Source organism: Culex pipiens, chromosome 3 (assembly GCF_016801865.2).
Source record: "Culex pipiens pallens isolate TS chromosome 3, TS_CPP_V2, whole genome shotgun sequence".
Classification (NCBI taxonomy): domain Eukaryota; kingdom Metazoa; phylum Arthropoda; class Insecta; order Diptera; family Culicidae; genus Culex; species Culex pipiens.
This window is the reverse complement of record NC_068939.1, coordinates 45,521,100-45,542,151: the sequence shown is the minus strand read 5'-3', so window position 1 is coordinate 45,542,151 and position 21,052 is coordinate 45,521,100. Positions and strand designations below refer to the sequence as shown.

The window sequence follows — 21,052 nt, the reverse complement described above, 5'->3', positions numbered from 1 at the left end:
AGCAAATTGGATCGAGTTAGGAGCGAATGCCTAACCTGCCAAACATACGAGAATTTCCTCTAGATAGAATTATTTACTTTCAAGTTTTTAAGAAAAATATTATCAAGAATTACGAGAAATTGTTTTTTTTTTTTTTCATTGAGTGCAATTTCAATTTCTTATTAATAGATTTTTTTTCTGAAAATGTTTGTTTGTATTTTCTTAATACGAACCGTAGAAAAATGAAGATGAAGATTATGTAGAGATTATTTTACAAACATGAGAATTCGCAATTCGCAATTTTCAGTGTAAGACCTGGCCTTGACCGATCTTATGCACTAGGTTCCCGACGAACACGCACTGCCCTTACACCTACATCTCACCCTTGCTCTGAGTCAGTACGAGCAGCACGCTAGAACACGCTTTGAGTGTTCGTGCCAGGCATGCACACCTTCTTTTCCGGTTACGCATTTTAACTCGGCCGGGGGTGGTACATTACGTAGGGTTTGATGCAAGTATAAGCGCTTAACCATTTAAAGTGTGCCTAGCAACTTTCATTAAAGCAAAAACAGTTTTATTTTTAGTTTGAATTCAAAAACTAGTTGTTATTTACTGTGTATTGTTTTCTCCTGAAATCTTCCCTATTGTTGAGTCGTGTTTATCTGTTGCTATTTCTTTTGTCGCGGTGTTTTGTTACAATATTTTGGTCCTAAGCATTTTAGAAAAGTTTTTCAAAAGTACAATAGTAATATTTGTGTTAATCCTTTAATCATTCCATAAATTGAGTAAGGGCTCAAACCTCACTTGTTTGAAAAAAGGGTGAAGATTGAAAACAATAGACAGTAAAAGAGAATTTATTTTATAAAAATCAAGTATCAATAGTAAGGGAATGATGAGCGTATTTTGAAGAATTAAAAATGAGAACCTAGATGTATTAGATGTAAAATTAGACAATAGTTAATAAATAGAGATACAAAACAAGCTTAGATTATAGTAATGATAATTTATAGGACAGATAAAGAATTATTCAAATAAATAAATTCGCAATAAAATCAAAAAAGATTAGGCGAATGATAAATAGACTTGATATTACTAGTACATTAAGGAAAAGTATATTTTTAAGGAAAAAAAAACAAAACAAAGTTTGTTACAGCAGTATCAATTGATAGAAAAGAGTGGAAAAGCTTTGAGATATAAGAGAATCAAAAGTTAGTAAAATTAAAATCAAATGTTGGATATTAAATAGAAGAATCAGTGACGAATTGGGAATCAGAAGAGCAAAATAAAAATAGGAGATAGGTGGTAGCTGAGAATGAAGAGAAGAGAAACCCCGTTGTGCGATGTTCCAGGTACATCCACAGCAGTTGACTCAACATACTGCGAATCAAAACAATACCGTCTACAATCACAAATTACTTCCCTTTCCCACATTGTCGCGCCCCTTTCTTTTAGCCGTCTCGACTCTGACCCGCGGTGGTCAAAGGTTTACGATCCGTTTCCACAGGCCACCAGCTAGGTCATCATGAAAACCAAGCCAACGTGGAGGTAAGAAAATAGGACACTCGCAAGGAACCAGAGCTATACTGCTCTGATCAAGATAATTCGGATGATCTAACAGAACTACGGATGTAGTTAGTTACGCTCCTTCCAGGATGTTCCTTACGTGAACGTCAACCGAAGAGCACGCAACAAGGTCAGTGCCATTGCATGCTCTTAGGTATCAATCCTTGGCCTGCTATTTTACAAACATGAGAATTTCTTAAATAAAATTATTACTACACTTAACTCATTTCTTAATATATCCGGCTCTGAATATGTAATTTCTTTTGAGTAATGTTTTTTTAGCCTTATTTATTTTTAATTTATAGTGGATATAATCAATTTGCATTTAAATTTTAAATAGGATTTAACCCGTAAAAAAAGATTTTTTCAAAAATGTAATTTTTTGAGGCATTTTTACCACTAAAGCGTTTATTTTCAGACTCATTGCAATGTTAACATTCAAAAATTAATGCTCCACCATTCAAAATTCAAATTTCAAAAATTCGAAACTTTTTCTATATTTTAATGGTTTTTTTAATCAAATTTTTTAAAATTCAGATTAAAAAAATTTTGATTTTCTAAAATCGTAATTAAAAAAAATCGAAATTTCTAAATTGAGAATTTTAAAAATCTGAAATTCAAAACTCCAAAATTCTAAAAAAAACAAAAATTCCAAATTTAAAGAAAAATTAAAAATTAAAAATAATCAAAATGAAAAAAACAAAATAAAAAAATTAAAAATTAAAAAAAAAAACAAAATATAAAAAAATCTAGATTTAAAAACTAAAAAATATTAAATTTAAAACAAATTTGAAAACAAAAAAAAGGAAATCTCAAAAATCTCAAATGAAATTTAAATGCTTAGATTCTTAAATTCTTATATTCTTAAATTCTTAAATTCTTAAATTCTTAAATTCTTAAATTCTTAAATTCTTAAATTCTTAAATTCTTAAATTCTTAAATTCTTAAATCCTTAAATCATTAAATTCTTAAATTCTTAAATTCTTAAATTCTTAAATTATTCAATTCTTCAATTCTTCAATCTTAAATTCTAGAATTCTTAGATTCTTAAATTCTTAAATTTTTAAATTCTTAAATTTTTAAATTCTTAAATTCTTAAATTGTTAAATTCTTAAATTCTGATATTCTGATATTCTTAAATTCTTAAATTATTAAATCCTTAAATTTTTAAATTCTTAGTTTTTTAGAAGAATATATTTCAAATATTGGAAATGCAATTTGTTTCGGAATGAAATTTTAGTGAGGTATTCATAGATTTAGAATTTTTAGAATTTCGAAATCTAAAATTTAATCATATTTCATTTGTTATCCGAGCATTCGTTGGTGAAGGTTGTCTGAATCAACATGACTCGTCGCGTCCCGGCGCAAAACGCCGGCAACACAGAAAAAAAATCAATTCCCGTAATCGTGAATAAAGTTCACGAATGTGAGATCCACGAAGGAATTTATTCATGAGTATGGTGCATTTGCACCATAAACGTGAATATATTCCTTCGTGGTTCTCATAATCGTGAACTGACTTCACGGTTTCGAGAATTGATTTTTTTCTGTGAATATCGCCCTACCTGCCGCTCAAGCAGGCAAAAAAGTGGGAATTTCCAAAAGGAAGGTTGAGGCCTCAACTGATGGCCAAAAACCGGGGATTTCCAAAAGGAAGGTGCTTTTGGAAGTGACATCGAACAGCAAAAAGACGAAAAAGAGCGACGGTACTGTACCGATGGATGAGGAGGAGGAGAACTCTTCATCGCACGAGGAGCAGCTTTTGAAGAACAACAAGTTTGCTGGACTGCCTGACGAGGACCAGGTAGCGGAAGCAAAGGAGAATGAAGTGAAACAGCGAAAGGAGAAACTGCCTCCTTTTTATGTGAGGCAATCAGCAGCAACGATCGACTTTCGAGCGGGGCTGGTTGAACTCATCAAGTCTGGGAAAGTCCTAGGCAACATTCGTCTGTGTCAGGACGGATTTAAGGTGCTGGTGCAATCCAGGCAGCACTATCAACTGGTCAAGGATTACTTGACCGAAAACGAGGCGGAGTACTTTACCCATGATGTCGCCATGGATAAGCCGTACAAAATCGTCGTCAGAGGTCTGTACGACATGCCAGTGGAGGAATTAGCTGCCGAGCTAAAAGTTTTGAAACTGGATGTGTTGGCCGTGCACAAAATGAGCCGACGCAACAAAGACATCAAGTACCGTGACCAGCTCTACCTGCTGCATTTGGCTAAGGGATCGACGACGCTTCCTGAGCTGAAGGCAATTCGAGCGGTTTTCAACATTATCGTGTCGTGGGAGCGATACCGACCAGTGCATCGTGACGTCACACAATGCTTCAACTGCCTGGGTTTCGGGCACGGAGGTAAGAACTGCCACCTGAAGCGTCGTTGTGCCAAATGTGGTACCGATGCGCACATCACATCCCAGTGCATCCAAGATTCGCTGGTGAAGTGCCTCAACTGCAACGGCGAGCACTCGTCAACCGACCGAAAGTGCCCCAAGAGAGCTGAGTTCGTGAAAATTCGGCAGCAAGCATCGACGAAGAATCAGCCTCAGCGTCGTAGAACTCCTCCAACCCTGGTGGAGGAAAATTTTCCACCTCTTCAACCGCGACGCCAGGTCCCGAACTTGGCACCGTTGCCGTTGGATCCCAGGAAGAGAGCTGAGATGAATCATCCACGGCCGGGTTCCAGCCAGGAGCCGAGACCGCCACCACCGGGCTTCAGCCAGGAGCCAAGACCAACCCAAGAACCAGCAGTTGAGGAAAATGGTAATGATCTTTACACCTCAACCGAACTCCTCAATATTTTCAAACAGATGTCCGCTGCACTACGTGGATGCAAAACCAAGACCCAGCAGATTGAAGTGCTGACCTCGTTCGTCATCCAGTATGGATCGTAGGTCCCTCAAGCTGCTGAATTGGAACGCTTGCTCCATTAGGAGGAAGAACTTAGAGCTGGTGGATTTTCTTCGCGATAAGGAGATCGACGTAGCTGCCATCACGGAAACTCATCTGAAGCCCGGTGAAAAAGTTTATCTGCAAAACTACAAGATCGCGACGCAGCTCGATAGGACCACCTCTGGAGGAGGAGGTGTGCTTGTCGCTGTTCATCGTGATCTCAAGCCACGCCGGCTGCCACACTTCAAGCTGGACATCATCGAGGCCGTTGGGGTGGAAATTCCCACTTCGGTTGGCCCAGTACTCTTCATTGCTGCATACTGCCCACGTCAGGTGAATTCCAGAGATGGTTCAGCAGCAAAACTGAAGGGCGATATCCAGAAGCTGACACGGCGGAGCGCAAAGTACATCATTGCTGGTGACCTCAACGCGAAGCATGAAGTTTGGGGCAACAGCAGGAGGAATCGGAACGGAGTGATTCTGCACAACGATCTGCAAAACGGATACTACAACGTTGTGAGTCCGGATCGTCCAACGAGGGTGGCTCGGTCTGGGAATCACTCAATCATCGACTTCTTCATTACCAATATGGCTGAGAACGTGGCTCATCCTGAGGTGTTTGAAGAGTTGAGTTCTGATCACTATCCGGTGGTTGTGGAGGTTGGAGCTTCCGTTACTCCGCAGCGGCAACCAACCCGGAAAGATTACCACAACGTTGACTGGCAGCAGTTTCAGCAAGTGGTCGACAGCAACATCGACTATGATCAACACCCGGAAACCTCTGCCGATATTGATCGTTCGCTGGAAGTGATCCAGCAGGCTATCAACCAAGCAGAAGCTGCCAACGTTCGGGAGGTTCCTGTTAATTTTAAGGTAACTGATATTGACGTAGATACTAAACACTTGATTAGACTTAGGAATGTTTATAGGAGACAATATCAACGGACTGGGGACTATGACAAAAAGATTTCAGTTAACAATTTAAACAAAATCATACAAGACCGACTTGACAATATCAGAAATCAAGAATTTTCAAAACATGTAAGCCAGCTTGGGATATTCAAAACCATTTTGGAAACTTTCAAAAGTTCTTAAAAACAAACCAAAGCCTATTCCTCCACTTATTGTTGAGGATTCTCGTTTGATTACATCCGAGGAAAAGGCAAATGCACTTGGGCTTCATTTTGTTAGTTCACATAATCTTGGCGCTTCCATGACCAGCCGTAAAGAAACATCAGTTGCCAATAGTATTTCAACAATCAATGACTCTACCTTTGAATTTCCTGCAGATTCCCATGTTTCTGGTGAGGAAGTCAAAGATGCAGTTAAACAAATGAAAAATATGAAAGCTCCAGGCTTTGATAACATTTTTAATCTAGTGTTGAAAAAACAGAGTGATCAGTTCTTTCAACATCTTGCCAATATTTTCAATAAATGTTTGCAACTTGGTTACTTCCCCACCAATTGGAAACTGGGCAAAGTCATACCAATTTTGAAGCCTCAAAAAGATCCAACATCGCCAACAAGTTATCGTCCCATTAGTCTTTTGAGTAGTCTGTCCAAACTCTTTGAGAAGGTCATCTATTCAAGGCTTTTGGATTTTACCAACGATAATAATATAATTTTGAACGAGCAGTTTGGCTTCCGCAAGGGACATAATACTGCTCATCAGCTTACGAGAGTAACTAAAATCATCAAGCAGAACAAGCTTGAGTCTAAATCAACTGCTATGGCTTTGTTGGATGTTGAGAATGCTTTTGACAATGTTTGGCATGATGGTTTGATACATAAACTGTATTTATACGGTTTTCCAATGTATCTTATCAAAATTATCCAGCACTATCTTTCGGAGAGATCGTTCAGGGTTTTTCTGAATGGGATTGCTTCTGGATTATTCAACATTGATGCTGGGGTTCCCCAAGGAAGTATTCTTGGCCCACTTCTGTACAATATTTTTACATCTGATTTGCCTACTCTTCCTGGTAATGGTGTGTTGTCACTTTTTGCTGATGACACTGCCGTTATTTATAAGGGTAAAATAACCAGATATTTAGTTGGCCGTCTTCAGAAGGGTCTTGACGTTCTTTCCGAATACTTTGGCGACTGGAAAATTCGCATAAATGCAGCCAAAACTCAAACCATCATTTTTCCACTTTCCAAATCGGCCAGATTTGCCCCAAAGGATGATGTTTTGATTAAAATGAATGATGTTTCAATACCCTGGTCAATGGAAGTTGTCTATTTAGGTCTCATACTTGACTCGAAACTATTGTTTCGGCAGCATGTAGAGAAAATTTTGAACAAGTGCAGCATTCTCATCAGGTGTTTGTATCCTTTAATTAACAGAAAATCAAAGCTATCTTTGAAAAATAAGCTAGCAGTTTACAAACAAATAATTTACCCCGTTATTGAGTATGCAGTACCTGTTTGGGAGTGTTGCGCTAGAACTCATAAGTTGAAGCTCCAGCGTGTCCAAAACAAGGTACTCAAAATGGTTTTGAATGTTCCTGGCTGGACAAGATCAAGTGAGGTTCATGAATTAGCAGAAGTAAAAATGTTGGATCAGAAGATTCAAGAAAAATGTTTGAAATTCAGGGAAAAATGTGCTATTTCTGAATACCCCTTGATTCAAGGATTGGTTTAGTTTATTGTAAGTTTAAGTTAGTTTTAGGTTAGGTTATGTTTTCTTAACATTTTTTTTTTCCTCATTGTATCAGAGTTACAAAAATGATAAATCATATACTTTTAAAGTTATGAAAATGAACAGTGTTTAAATCACGAAAAGCAAACTAAAGCTGAAGAGCCACAGCTGACCACTTATTATGTAAACCAAATGTAATTATTATAAGAAAGATTCAATAAAGTATATTTAATTCAAAAAAAAAAAAAAAAAAAAATTAATCATATTAAAATTTTAGATTTTGTTTTTTTTAGCTTATATTTTTTTGAAGTTAAATTTCATTTATTAGATTTTAAATATTGTTTATATTGGTTTATAATTTTCTATTTTGTTTATATTGGTCAAATTTATTGTAGTGTCCCTCTGATATGCAAAAAGCGTTTTTTTTTGTGACACTTTTCTTGACGTCTCTTGAGGTATTTTTAAATGGATTTTTTGCTTTCATTCTTTCAAACATAAAACGAGTTTTTTTTTTATCAAACACTTTCTGTATTATTTTTTTTTTCTTTGGAAATAACATTTCTTGAATGCTGGTCGCAATTTTTTTTTATGTGGCGCGGATTTCGCGCGGATTGGGGTTTTGCTCGGCGAGGATTTGGCGCGGATTTTTTCGACTTTCCCGTAACAACCCTATCTTTGATTAAATTGAATAATAATCCATAAATTTTGATGGAAAATAGAAATTATTTAAAGCATTATAGACGACTAACCCAAATCAGACTGCAGTCCCGATTGGCCCCAGTTGACGGTTTTTTTTACTGTCATAGAATGTTCAAATTGATGTTTTTTTTAAATGTCATTTAAGATTATTGAAAGCTATTTTTTAAGATTTCATTTCTTAAATAAATTGATGCTGAAAATTTCTGAAATTATTTAAATATAAAAAGCTTTAAAGCATAATTCTTTAAATTTTTTTAACATAAAAAAATAAATAACAATTCATCTCAACATTTGAATGAAAAAACTTCAAAAAAGTGTTTAAAAATGCATCTTACACTAGTTTAGTTGTTTTGCAATCATTAGTTTTCGAAAAAATGTAAGATTGACAAAATCGAAAATTTTACCGAAAAAAATGTTTTTGCGGTACTGTTCGTCGAAAATTTTCTAAAATTCAAAAGATTTTTGAATAAACCCAAACGCAGAGAAATGCATTTTTTTGGCGACAGAAACTTTTTAAAATGCTCAGCAATTCCCCACGAAAACAGCATGAAAAAAAACAAAAGTGCTCGGATCTGGCACACAAATTTTCTGGGGGATCCCTGGCCGAAATAGACTCGAATGTTTTGTTTGTTTGGCCATTAGGGTGACCTACGCAGTGTTAGGGTGGTCCGAAAAATGGCAATTTTCGTTAATTTTCGCAAAAACCACTTTTTTCAAAAAATCATAACTTTGTGCCATTTCAACCAATTTTATGCAACGTTTGTCGTATGAAACTTTAAGAGCGAGTTTTTCACCAATGTGTAACAGGTCGTATCGAGGTGCTCCGATTTGGATGAAACTTTCAGCGTTTGTTAGTCTATACATGAGATGAACTCATGCCAAATATGAGCCCTCTACGACAAAGGGAAGTGGGGTAAAATGGGCTTTGAAGTTTGAGGTCCAAAAAACCTAAAAAATCTTAAAATTGCTCGCATTTCCGTAAAACTTCATCAATTCCAACTCTCTTAGATGCATTCGAAAGGTCTTTTAAAGCAGTTCAAAATGTGCCATAGACATCCAGGATTGGTTCGACTTTTTCTCTTAGCTTTTGCAAATTACTGTCAAAAATGGATTTTTTTAAAACCTTAATATCTTTTTGCAACAGCCTCCAACACCCATACTCCCATAGGTCAAAAGATAGGTAATTACATGGACTATAAGCCTATGGTATTAACTTTTTGGCCAATCGCAGTTTTTCTCATAGTTTTACGATTTTTATAGAACAAACATTTTACAACGTTAGTTTTTGGCCGGTAGGCCGCCATAGCGGCACTTTTTAGTGTCAATTTTGTCATATTCGGAATCCTTGGACAATTTCACGTAAGTTAGAAGTATTGGAGTTGTAAATTTGATTGGAAAAATTGCCATTAAGAATGAATTAAAATATTTTTTAACAATTTGTTTAATTAGGAGTAAAACAGGTTTTCGCCTACTTGATACAGCATTTGACGTATTGATCACAGGGTAAATATTGCGCCTTGCAGCAATTTATAGAGTTTTGTGTCAATCGTGCTAGGCCTAGATTTTTTCATCACACTGCTTTGCATGACTGAGAACTGTCAACTTTGCGCACTTTGCACCTTGCTAGAGTGCTGCGGGATTATTTTCATCACAGTTGCCAGAAAAAAAATTATCATCACAGCTTATTCCAATAAACAAAAAGTCCCCGAAAAAGTTGAGAAACACAGATAAAATATTATGGAAATTGTTGTCCGATCAAGATCCGTTACCCAGTTCTGTGTTCTGAGAGCCTTCATATGTGGTCTGCTTTATGGGAAGGTTATATAATTACCTTTAAGTGAAACAGTCGTGTGTCTTGGCGCCAGAAGAATAAGTACCCTCGGTGTCACAAGTTCGTTTTGTTTGAAGCCCAATCCTTCCTTCTTACTTCCGTTTGCTGGTGTAGCTCAATCAAAAGACGCAATTTTTGAACTTGTTTTTTTCTCAAGGCGGAAACCAGCAACTAGTTTATTAGGGTTTTAAAGTCACTTCTAGCTAGTAATTTAGTGGATAGGTTCTAAATATTCGTAATTAAAACAGTTTTTAAACTATCGAAGAGTAATTATATTTCAGGACAAGGCAATTACATGTGTTCGTTATCGTTCTGCGTTCCAACGTGTTCAGCAAGAGTGTTAGAAAAATCAGTTTCTTCTACGCGCACCGCATCCTCAGCAGCATCGATGAACGAGCCAGTGCAGCTTGAACGTGCCTCCAAAGCCTCAATGCTTCGATCCAGAATCTGGAACTGCGAGGTTATCGTCTGGATTCCTTCTTTTAAGATGTTTGCGGCTTGACGAAGAGTAGCGATTTCATTCGGATATCCTGCTTGTACGTTATGCGCCATTGAGAAGTTTCGTTGAATGTTCCGTACAACTGCTGACTCCTTGGCTGCAAATAGTTGCACGATGTTCGCCGGTGGTGGTTCTAGCAGCATTTGGGAATGTTGGTGCGGTTCACCAGCGGTTATGTAGGTGGCCCACATTTTCCATGCGATGTCATGGGCCCTCCATTTGTCACCGTGTACCTCTCGAAGCTTCTTAACAACGTCTTCTTCGGCTCTTATAGCTGCTGCTCCAGATTTATCCTTTTCTGCCGGATCCAGCAAAGCTTCCTTGACGGTTTTAAAAACAGCTTTGCTGCTTACTGACAAGGAATACTGATGCAAAAGCACGTGAATTTCCTTTTTGCGCCAGTGTTGCAGAATGTTTTCCGTTAGCTTTTCTGGTGCATAAAGTCTACGGTTCGACTTGTCGTTGAAAAGCACAAATTTGCCGAAATCAGATTCTTGTGGATCACTTCCGAGCCATGCTGGCCGTGCTTCACCACCTTGCTGCTCCGTTGAAAAAACGACTTCCTGCTTAAGGTACTGCTTACACAGTTCCCAGCTGTTGTGAAGAAACGTCTGGACATCTTCACCTGCCACACCCCACTTTCCGATCTCCTTCCCCGAGGAATGTCCCTTGAAGTCGCGTATAGATATTAGAACCCATAATCCGTACTTTCCATCGGGGATTTTCTCTTTGGAGTACACGGTGGAGACCCCGGCAGAGGCGTCGACGTTTACTGAAGCCTTGGTGCTTGTCGATGCTCGAACAGGTTGATCACCATACACAGTACCCAGCAGATTACGTACTTGCCCCTCAACATCGTCGCTTTCCGACTCATCCGTATCAAGCGCACAGTCCGGATTGTATACTTTGTCGTAAACGGTTTCCGCTTCGTCGTCGGTATTGATTTGAGAGTCGTCCAAGCGTGGTCTCTTGTTGGGTGCACCGCTCTCCATGGTGGACTCTGTTTGGAACCAACGATTTTTTTAAAATGTAAGATTCTTTTGAAAAAAGTTCTTACCTTGCAACGATCTAATCAGCACGAGTTGTGTTCAATCAATGTTTTGAAAGTGCAAATGGCTTGACAGGTAGATTACTTGGATTTAAAAAAATTTGAATCTCAGCCAGCATGGTTATTTCAAATGTTGTTGACACTCGTTGTTTAGAGTCTGTCACTTATTTCAATCTCTGGATTAGTTGTTTTCGATTGCACGCTCTAGAACTAATTACCTAAATTTGAAGAAATCTAAGATCAAAACTAGGGTGATTTGTAACGGAGCTTTGCTCGGGATCGTCCGGTATAAAGTGTCCTGCTGCTTTTTCTCGACGGCGATTGCATTGAACGAGATCTTTTGTCCGCGCGCCTGTCTGTTGTTTTGGTATTGCTCGTCTTAGGTATTTCATTAAAAGTGTATCTAATTTTCAATTGTGTTTTTATGTTTGCAGCTAAGTCAGTTTTCGGTTCATAAGCTTCGAATATAGACGTCTTAATGGGTGATATTATAATCGAACAGCTCAAAAAGCGAGCTACAGAAAATACGGTCTACCACGCTCTCTACGGATATTACTTCCTCGGGTTAACCAAAACTAAACTGGCCAAAATCTACCGCAAGCACATTTCTACAATAACAAGCTGGGTCTCCAAATACGCCGCCAACGGATTCTTCTCAAGGAAGAAATATGAACGGGACGTTAAAAAGTTCGGAGTTGAGAAGATAGACTGGATTCTGAAGCAATATGAGAAAAAACCGACATTGTTCTTGGGAGAAACGAAGCAAATGTTTGAGCAAACATTCGGGTTAACCATCTCAGCATCAACGGTTTGCAGAATTTTGCACCACGCTGGACTTACTTGGAAGACAATCGAGAGGAGAGCCATTCAGATCCGGTCAGCGGACATCGTTCGTTACTGGCAGGAGTTGGCAAGCCTGCTCTGGGACTTCCACTGTCTACTTTTTCTTGACGAAGTTAGCTTCGACAATCGGACGCTCCTACGCAACAAGGGATATTGCATGCAAGGAGAGCGACTAGTTTGTACCGGAGAGTTCCTGAGGAAGCCTAGGGTTTCTCTTTTATGCTTCTTAGGGCAAAACGGTATGACTGAAGTTTATGACACCGAGGGCACCTTCAACAGGACGAAATTTTTCGAGTGTGTCCAGAAGTTCATTCGCGACAACAATGTGGAGCGTTATCCGGGCGCAAATTCCATTTGGATAATGGATGGCGCTCGGATACATTGCGATCCCATGATCATTTACTACCTTCGATCACTGGGAATCATCCCGATCTTTTTACCCGCCTATTGTCCCATGTACAATCCGATTGAGATAGTGTTCGGTCTGGTCAAGGATCGTCTGAGGTTCCTGTACAGAGAAAATTCCAAGCAAGACATCAAGATCGTGATTGCAGAGGTTCTCCAAACGTTTTGCGATCGTTCGATGGAGAATTTGTTCCGTCACTGCGGTTACATAAGAGGAGGAAAGTTTGATCCGACAAAGCGGATGCACCAAAATGTTGCAAACCTGTCCGCGTAACGGATTTTGTAAATAAATATATTGTAAAGCCTAAAAACTGATTTTATTTGAAAACTCGAGAAAATGATTGCATCGGCAAATGTGTTGTATTTGTAAAACTCTGATTCACCAAGGTTCGATGCACTTACGATTCGCTGCTGAAAACAATGAAAATTAAAGTCTTTTTAGAAACATCTACACACTCACAAAACGCTCTTGTACCTACTTCCCAAAAATCCGTTCCTTTCCTCTTTAGATAGTGTTTTAAAACACAACTCATAAAAGTTGATCTTTCATAAATAACATTGCCACTCAATGCAAAAATACAAATCAAAACATAAACAGCTTTCCTTGGCAACCCTTGGAAACCATACAGCTGTGATGAAAAATCACTGTGATAAAAAGGTACTGTGATGAAAATAATTGCGCAGGACTCTAGTAAAGTGCAAAATGCGCAATAAGATCTATTTCTTTTTTCAAAAATGTTTTATTTAATTATATTTTAAATAAAATTTACAGCTCCAATACTTATAACAAACGTGAAATTGTCCGAGGATTTCGAATATGACAAAATTGAGACCAAAAAGTGCCGCTATGGCGGCCTACAGGGCAAAAACTAACGTTGTAAAATGTTTGTTCTAGAAAAATCGAAAAACTATGAGAAAAACTGCGATTGGCCAAAAAGTTAATACCATAGGCTTATAGTCCATGTAATTACCTATCTTTTGACCTATGGGAGTATGGGCGTTGGAGGCTGTTGCAAAAAGATATTAAGGTTTTAAAAAAATCCATTTTTGACAGTAATTTGCAAAAGCTAAGAGAAAAAGTCGAACCAATCCTGGATGTCTATGGCACATTTTGAAGTGCTTTAAAAGACCTTTCGAATGCATCTAAGAGAGTTGGAATTGATGAAGTTTTACGGAAATGCGAGCAATTTTAAGATTTTTTAGGTTTTTTGGACCTCAAACTTCAAAGCCCATTTTACCCCACTTCCCTTTGTCGTAGAGGGCTCATATTTGGCATGAGTTCATCTCATGTATAGACAAACAAACGCTGAAAGTTTCATACAAATCGGAGCACCTCGATACGACCTCTAGAACAAACCGAGCAATATTTACAAATACTGCCTCTTAAAATGCCGTTTTGACAGTGTCTGGACCAAAGAGCCTATGTCTGGCAAAATTTTTATCGGATTCATCGGACATTTTTACGTAACATACTAAAAAAATTAAGGAGTTCATTAACAACGCCCTAATATGATTGTTGAAAATAAAATCCGAGGTTTTCTACGCGTCGCACGCTAAAACTGCGATAACTTTAAAATTTTAGCAATGACCTATAGTTGTTTGGGTACAGTCATCCCACATATTCGGAACACCCACAAATTCGGAACACTTTTGTGGTAATTTGTCAATAGGATACTAAATGCAACTTTTCTGTCGTCCCTGCTATTTTTAGGACCTTTATTTGGACATTCTCTTGCTATGTCACTAGTAAAAATAGTACTTTTTGAACAAAAAAACTTCATTTCAAAACTATTAAATATCCAGAGCAGCAAAAAACTGCCTCCAAATTGCCTGTTCCATCATTGTGGGATGTTATTGTGCCTCCCACAATTGTGAAACACCTGAATTTAATTGATATTTTCACAAAAAAAAATTATCAAACTATGTTTAAAACATCACTAAGCTTGAGTTTTATTGGTTACAAAGTGAGAAGTCATTTTTTTTTTGTAAAAAATATGTACTCTTGGAGAGAAAAAAAAATTTGTTTACATTGTAAGAAAAAAATGTTCCAAATTTGCGGATTTCAAGGGTCAAAGTTTTTCTTCAAAAACTTCATATAAATGGTAAAATTTGCAGTTATTCGATACAGCATTCGAAAGATCGCAAGAAAAGCTTTCACATGAAGGAAAAAGCAAATCATTATGTTCAATTATCGATTTTTTATGATTTGTTGAACATTGGCAGATTTGTAAACTGTTCCGAATATGAGGGATGACTGTACCAAATTTTTCATAATTAAAATACGCAAAACGCGTCGAAAAACACGTTTTTTTAAATCATATCTAGGAATCCTGTTAATGAACTCCTTAATTTTTTTTAGTATGTTACGTAAAATTGTCCGATGAATCCGATAAAAATATTTCCAGACATTGGCTCTTTGGTCCAGACATTGTCAAAACGGCATTTTAAAGTTTCATACGACATACATTGCATAAAATCGGTTGAAATGGCACAGAGTTATGATTTTTTGAAAAAAGTGGTTTTTGCCGGGAACCGTGGTGTAGGGGTAAGCGTGGTTGCCTCTCACCCAGTCGGCTTGGGTTCGATCCCAGACGGTACCGGTGGCATTTTTCGAGACGAGATTTGTCTGATCACGCCTTCCGTCGGACGGGGAAGTAAATGTTGGCCCCGGTCTAATCTAAAAAGGTTAGGTCGTTAGCTCAGTCCAGGTGTAGGAGTCTTTTTCTTCAACCATGCATTCCCGATTTCCCGACATGAGTGACAGGCATGTGATGTTGTTTTTTTAATTTATTTTCCACGCAATTTTGAATGAATTAATTATTTTATTTATTTATGCGTAACTGAAACCTTCAATCGATTTTATACTGTTGATTTCTATTTTCCCTTGTAATACAGAAGGGAAAGATAAGAAAATTAACCATATTTAAAAAAATATTAATTATAAATCAAAGCAAATCTTGTCCGGCAATAAAAAAGAAATAAAAAGAAATAAAAAGAACGATTCGAGCCACTCTGGCCCTGGAAGTGAGACCCTTCTAAATCTTCCGCTTGCGTTATGCGTTAAGTTAGGCCGCGGAACGTGGAACAAACTTTTCGTTGACAAACACGCGACAGAAACGGTTCAACCCGGAAACGCTGCCCTTCCAGGTGCCCTTGGCGTGAAGCTCCTGGAGCGTCGCGATGGCCAGCACTGGGTCCAGAATAGACAGATTTGCCTGAAACGATTAAAATGATTTGTTGAATAATTTTGAAAATGTTACTAGAATGGTTGATTCCATACCGCCTTGTAAACTCCCGACAAGGCCAGCTTGCGAAGATTCGACAGACTTTGCAGCGTTTTCAGCATACGAACGCCAAGGAACTGGTTGCCGACTCTGAAGTTGAGGTTCTCCAGCGTGGGCCACGCGGTCACTAGCGGTAGCCAGAGTTCTCGGTTGAACGCGATCGATTGGATTTCGAGCGCTTTGAGGTTCGGGCAGAGCTGCTTTAACTTTTGGAGTTCGGTGGCGTCATTGATTTTTATCGAAAGCGTTTCGAGGTGAGGCATCGGTTGGATGATTTCGGGGAGCACGAACGAATCGACATTCGCGATAAACTTGTTTAGTTTGGTCAATTGCCAAACGCCGTCCAACTTCAGAGGATGTTTGCCAACCATGGCGAAAAACACGATCGTCAGATCTTCCAGGTTGGCCATTCGGTAGACCGCCTGGGTAAGTTCGTCCGCGGTAAAACCTTCAACGCTGAATTGAACCCGCAAGTAGAGGACCTTCAGCGCCTTGAATTTCATCTCGCAAGGATAGCGCGCCAGGAAGCAGTTGATGTTCAAGCTCAGCGAGAGCAATCTGGGAGCCAAGGCTTCCAGCAAATCCATCCATTCAACAATCTTGTGAAAATCCGGATCACAATAGCGAATGACAAAGTGACGAATCGTCCGGTTCCGCATGAACAACTTCAGCAGATCCGGAGAATCCGAGTCCCGAAAATCACCCAGCTGCTCGAACGCCAGCCGTTCCAAGTTGGGCAACAGCCCACGTCCCTCATCCTCCTCGTCAACCACGTAAAACTCCTCACAACTCATCGTCAGCGAGCGAAGGTGGCAAAACTTCCGCAACAGCTGGACAAACTCTTCCTTTTGCGGTTCGCGAATTTCCAGAACCAAACTCCTTGCCCCAGCGGCCAATGCCTCAATCCGTTCGCCGTGAACATCCTCCAGACCGTCGAAAGTACTTCCGCACAGCTTAACCTGCCGGTAGGTCCGATACTCGGACAATGCTCCCTCCGGAACGTTGCGATCCTCTTGGCTAAGGCACAGGAAAATGTGCTCGTCGAGGAAACTGAAAACCAGCCCATTCCAGCGCTTGCAAACGATGCACACCTGAAGACGGTCGGCGAACGGAAGCAAGCGGAAGATCATGACGAGGACCTGGTTTTGAAGGAAAAAGTCGATTATTTCGAAACTTAATCCGAACTGGAAATGTGAATCCTTTCACCTCATTTGGAAGATCGTCGATGGAGGGCACAACCGGGGAAGTCGGAACGGATTGATTTTCTTTCACTTCCATTTTAGTTTGATGACTGCTGTGCAACTTTGGGCAATTACTTTATAGTAAAAAAGCTGAAAATTAAATTTAATTTGGTTTCAAATTTTAATCAAGATAAGCACAGAACAAAAGTGACAGTTTTCCAATTTTTGGTTTTTTTTTCCTGATGAGCTTGGACGCTCGTTGGATAATCTTCAAAATGTTATGAAAATTACCCACACTCAGCCAAAACAACTTTTAAAACATATATGGTCAGCCATATAACCAGTTGAGAAATCATTAATTTTTCAATTCATAAGGCGACCTTATACATATTCGCATAAGCTTTCAATTTTATAAGGTATGCTTATGACTTTGATACACATTGTTTATGTGAAAAAATCATAATCTTGCCATATAAAATCAAACGTGAAGATGGCCGTTTCGTACGACGAGCTGACACTCATCGCTGATCTTTTCGGAGACGCTCCGGCGGAATCAGAACGTGTTTTCTCGCAGTTTGGCCTAACTACAGTTGATTTGGTGACTATTGGCCAGACGGCATTCGAAAAGCGCCTCGGATTGCTTTTCCCGGAAACAATTTGTTTGTTTTGGGACGCAATTGTTGTGGAGAACCCGGAATGTAAGAATATTAACAAAATTTGTGATTTAAGTAAATAAGTTTTATATTCAATACTTTACAGAACTTAACGAGTGTGACTGTCCAGGAGCAGTTCGAAACAAATCCAACCCAAGATCCAGCCCCACCGGAAGAGGGACTTAGTCAGGATTATATTGAGGTTAAGTTCATTCCGGACCGTGAAACAGGGTCTGAATTGGTCGAGAGCGATCCAGACGACGAGGAAGTGAATCCGGGCGTCTTAGAAATGAGTTCCTTGGAAGAGGTAAAACATAAACATAAAAGTTATTTCTCGTATCAAAAGCTCATTTTATAAAATTTGTAGCCTAAAATCATTGTCCAGTCCCACCATGGTTCTGGGACACTTCAACCGAAGACGTCGCTTCAACGGTCCGCTGAATTCGACAGCACTGCTGTAGGCAGCCAAGAAGTGATTGTAGCCAGTACGCCCCAAGCGGCCAGTACGCCCCGAGCGGCCGGCAAGTCCCGAGCGACCGACACATCCAAGGCATCTGACACGTCCCAAGCGGCCGGCACGACCCATGTAGATGTGGACATTCCGGATGCTGGGCTTACGAAGCAATTGGAAAAAGGGTATCTTAAGCATTATAGAAATGAGCACAGTCGATAGGATGTCGCGTAATGTTATCGAAGTTAACAGCAGATATTATTTTAGATTAATGTAAAACTATGTTGTTAAGATCTGATTGTAATCGGAATAAAAAGTACTGAAATCATATTTCTTAACTTAAAACAACGTTTTCTTGTTTACAAGATTACTTGTAGCAATATAAAGAGAAAATTACATTCATAAGTTTACTGTATAAGTAAAAAACAGCGAGCCTCGGATACTTTAATTCTATAAGGTTTGCATATAAAAGCAAAAAAACAGTCATATATCAAATTTATAAGGTTTTCATATGGAAAAAAACCATTCAATGTTCCTATGAAATCTATATGGCAAGCGTATGGAAAAAATCTATACGGTTTCCTTATGGCTTGTAAAGGATGTTTTGGCTGAGTGCAGTTTTCCTCGTTTTCCTTAACCTTATACGCAAAAATGAAATTAATCAGCACATGTGTTAAAATTTAACACAGATTGATACCACTTTAATGACGCCCGGTCTTTTGTGGTCTCTATTAAATAGAGTTATCTACGTGCGCATGTATTGCGTGTACGTACACGAAAAAAAGTGAGGTTAAATTTTGTACCGTCCAGCAAAACAAATGGCGTGCTAGTGTTCGTGAGAACGGGCTTAGATAACTCTGAGATAAGATAAGATCTGAGATGATTTGAAAACTGCATTTTTTTCTTCTTTTTTCAAACACCAACAAAAAAAACTGAATTTAATTGCATTCGTACTAGAAAATTCCTATAACAATTACTAAAACGTTCATGTAGAGTTCACCAGATGATTTTTTTTTTTTTTTTTTTAATTTATATTTATTCAAATTTCTTTTCCATGTACATTCATTCAGTTAAAATATTATTGAGTGTCCAATCACAAACGATGACTTTTCACCTCAATTTTAAATACTAGCAACTTTCATTTATTCATGAAATATTGTAGCTTTCGCTATTCAGTGATTTCAAATGTAGGAGGTCCTACATGTACAAAAGGGAAAAGGGATACCTTAAAACTAACTTATAAACTATATAAAGAGCGGATCAATGCAGCTGAAGACTGCAATGATTTTTGTCGAAATGCATCAATTATCTTATTGGACATAACATCCAAAGTGTCAACTTCGGCTAATTGATGAAGTTCACTGGTGCTGAACCAGGGAGGAAGTTTCAGAATCATTTTCAGAATTTTGTTCTGAATCCTCTGAAGTTTTTTCTTCCTGGTTAAGCAACAGCTTGTCCAGATCGGCACAGCATAAAGCATGGCAGGTCTGAAAATTTGTTTATAAATTAACAGTTTATTCTTGAGACAAAGTCTAGAATTCCTGTTTATAAGTGGATACAAACATTTAATATATTTGTTACATTTAACCTGGATACTTTCAATGTGATCCTTGTAAGTAAGGTTTTTGTCAAAACCAAGTCCAAGATATTTCACTTGATCCTCCCACTTTAAATTTACCTCATTCATCTTTATAATGTGATGACTTTTTGGTTTAAGAAAATCAGCCCTTGGTTTGTGAGGGAAAATAATAAGTTGAGTTTTTGCAGCATTTGGAGTAATTTTCCATTCTTTCAAATAAGAATTGAAAATATCCAAGCTTTTTTGTAATCTTCTTGTGATGACACGAAGGCTTCTGCCTTTGGCGGAGATGCTTGTGTCATCAGCAAAAAGTGATTTCTGACATCCTGGGGGCAAATCAGGCAAGTCAGAAGTAAAAATATTGTATAAAATTGGACCCAAAATGCTTCCTTGAGGGACGCCAGCACGTACAGGTAGTTGATCAGATTTGCTATTCTGATAACATACCTGCAGAGTACGATCCGTCAAATAATTTTGAATAATTTTCACGATATAAATCGGAAAATTAAACCTTTTCAATTTCGCAATCAAACCTTTATGCCAAACACTGTCAAATGCTTTTTCTATGTCTAGAAGAGCAGCGCCAGTAGAATAGCCCTCAGATTTGTTGCTTCGAATTAAATTTGAAACTCTCAACAACTGATGAGTAGTTGAATGCCCAAGGCGAAATCCAAACTGCTCATCAGCGAAAATTGAATTTTCATTAATGTGCGTCATCATTCTATTAAGAATCATTCTTTCGAATAATTTACTAATAGATGAAAGCAAACTAATGGGCCGATAGCTTGAGGCTTCAGCAGGATTTTTATCCGGTTTCAAAATCGGAATTACTTTGGCATTTTTCCAACTACTGGGAAAATATGCCAAATCAAAACATTTGTTGAAAATTTTGACCAAGCAACTTAAAGTTGCTTCTGGTAATTTTTTAATTAAAATGTAAAAAATGCCATCCTCACCAGGGGCTTTCATATTTTTAAATTTTTTGATAATAGATTTTATTTCATTCAGATCCGTATTAAAAACTTCATCTGATGAAAATTCTTGTTCAACAATATTCTGAAATTCTACTGAAATTTGATTTTCAATAGGACTCAAAACATTAAAGTTGAAATTATGAGCACTCTCAAACTGCTGAGCAAGTTTTTGAGCTTTTTCCCCATTAGTTAATAGAATATTATCACCATCTTTTAAAGAAGGGATTGGTTTTTGAGGTTTCTTAAGAACCTTTGAAAGTTTCCAAAAAGGTTTGGAATAAGGTTTAATTTGTTCGACATCTCTTGCGAACTTTTCATTTCGCAGGAGAGTGAATCTGTGGTCAATAACCTTTTGCAAATCTTTTTGAATTCGCTTCAGTGCAGGATCACGAGAACGTTGATACTGTCTTCGGCGAACATTTTTCAGACGAATCAGAAGCTGAAGATCGTCATCAATAATGGGAGAATCAAATTTGACTTGGACTTTAGGAATAGCAATATTCCTAGCATCCAAAATTGCATTAGTTA

General features: G+C 38.2%; 4 protein-coding genes across 5 annotated transcripts; 2 read left to right on the top strand and 2 right to left on the bottom strand.

Annotated features, from left to right (window-relative positions):
• Positions 1–9,329: 9,329 nt before the first annotated feature.
• LOC120420127 (uncharacterized) lies at positions 9,330–11,306 on the bottom strand. Its single transcript, XM_039583078.2, has 2 exons — positions 11,164–11,306; positions 9,330–11,106 (listed from the first exon to the last, which is right to left on the bottom strand). Exon 2 carries the CDS (start codon positions 11,096–11,098, stop codon positions 9,899–9,901), a length of 1,200 nt encoding a protein of 399 aa, XP_039439012.1. The 5' UTR covers positions 11,099–11,106; positions 11,164–11,306; the 3' UTR covers positions 9,330–9,898.
• Positions 11,307–11,382: 76 nt separating this feature from the next.
• LOC120420128 (uncharacterized) lies at positions 11,383–13,065 on the top strand. The gene is made up of 2 exons (XM_039583079.2): positions 11,383–11,521; positions 11,589–13,065. Exon 2 carries the CDS (start codon positions 11,633–11,635, stop codon positions 12,674–12,676), a length of 1,044 nt encoding a protein of 347 aa, XP_039439013.1. The 5' UTR covers positions 11,383–11,521; positions 11,589–11,632; the 3' UTR covers positions 12,677–13,065.
• A 2,139-nt stretch (positions 13,066–15,204) lies between these two features.
• LOC120420091 (uncharacterized) lies at positions 15,205–17,096 on the bottom strand. The gene is made up of 3 exons (XM_039583023.2): positions 16,893–17,096; positions 15,683–16,825; positions 15,205–15,617 (listed from the first exon to the last, which is right to left on the bottom strand). Exons 1-3 carry the CDS (start codon positions 16,962–16,964, stop codon positions 15,468–15,470), a joined length of 1,365 nt encoding a protein of 454 aa, XP_039438957.1. The 5' UTR covers positions 16,965–17,096; the 3' UTR covers positions 15,205–15,467.
• A 67-nt stretch (positions 17,097–17,163) lies between these two features.
• Positions 17,164–18,579, top strand: LOC120420101 (uncharacterized). Of its 2 annotated transcripts, XM_039583049.2 has the most exons (3): positions 17,164–17,565; positions 17,627–17,827; positions 17,888–18,579. In XM_039583049.2, exons 2-3 carry the CDS (start codon positions 17,810–17,812, stop codon positions 18,191–18,193), a joined length of 324 nt encoding a protein of 107 aa, XP_039438983.1. In that variant the 5' UTR covers positions 17,164–17,565; positions 17,627–17,809; the 3' UTR covers positions 18,194–18,579. The 2 variants fall into 2 exon arrangements, with proteins under 2 accessions (XP_039438983.1, XP_039438982.1); XM_039583048.2 differs by having other exon boundaries at positions 17,164–17,827.
• Positions 18,580–21,052: the final 2,473 nt, after the last annotated feature.

Bases quoted from the DNA above. Each gene is read 5' to 3' on its own strand.
- LOC120420127 (XM_039583078.2), bottom strand. From the start codon at position 11,098: ATGGAGAGCGGTGCACCCAACAAGAGACCACGCTTGGACGACTCTCAA.
- LOC120420128 (XM_039583079.2), top strand. From the start codon at position 11,633: ATGGGTGATATTATAATCGAACAGCTCAAAAAGCGAGCTACAGAAAAT.
- LOC120420091 (XM_039583023.2), bottom strand. From the start codon at position 16,964: ATGGAAGTGAAAGAAAATCAATCCGTTCCGACTTCCCCGGTTGTGCCC. The intron at 16,826-16,892 runs GTGAAAGGATTC...CTTCAAAACCAG, and splicing joins TCGACGATCTTCCAAATGAG to GTCCTCGTCATGATCTTCCG. The intron at 15,618-15,682 runs GTATGGAATCAA...TAATCGTTTCAG, and splicing joins TGTCGGGAGTTTACAAGGCG to GCAAATCTGTCTATTCTGGA.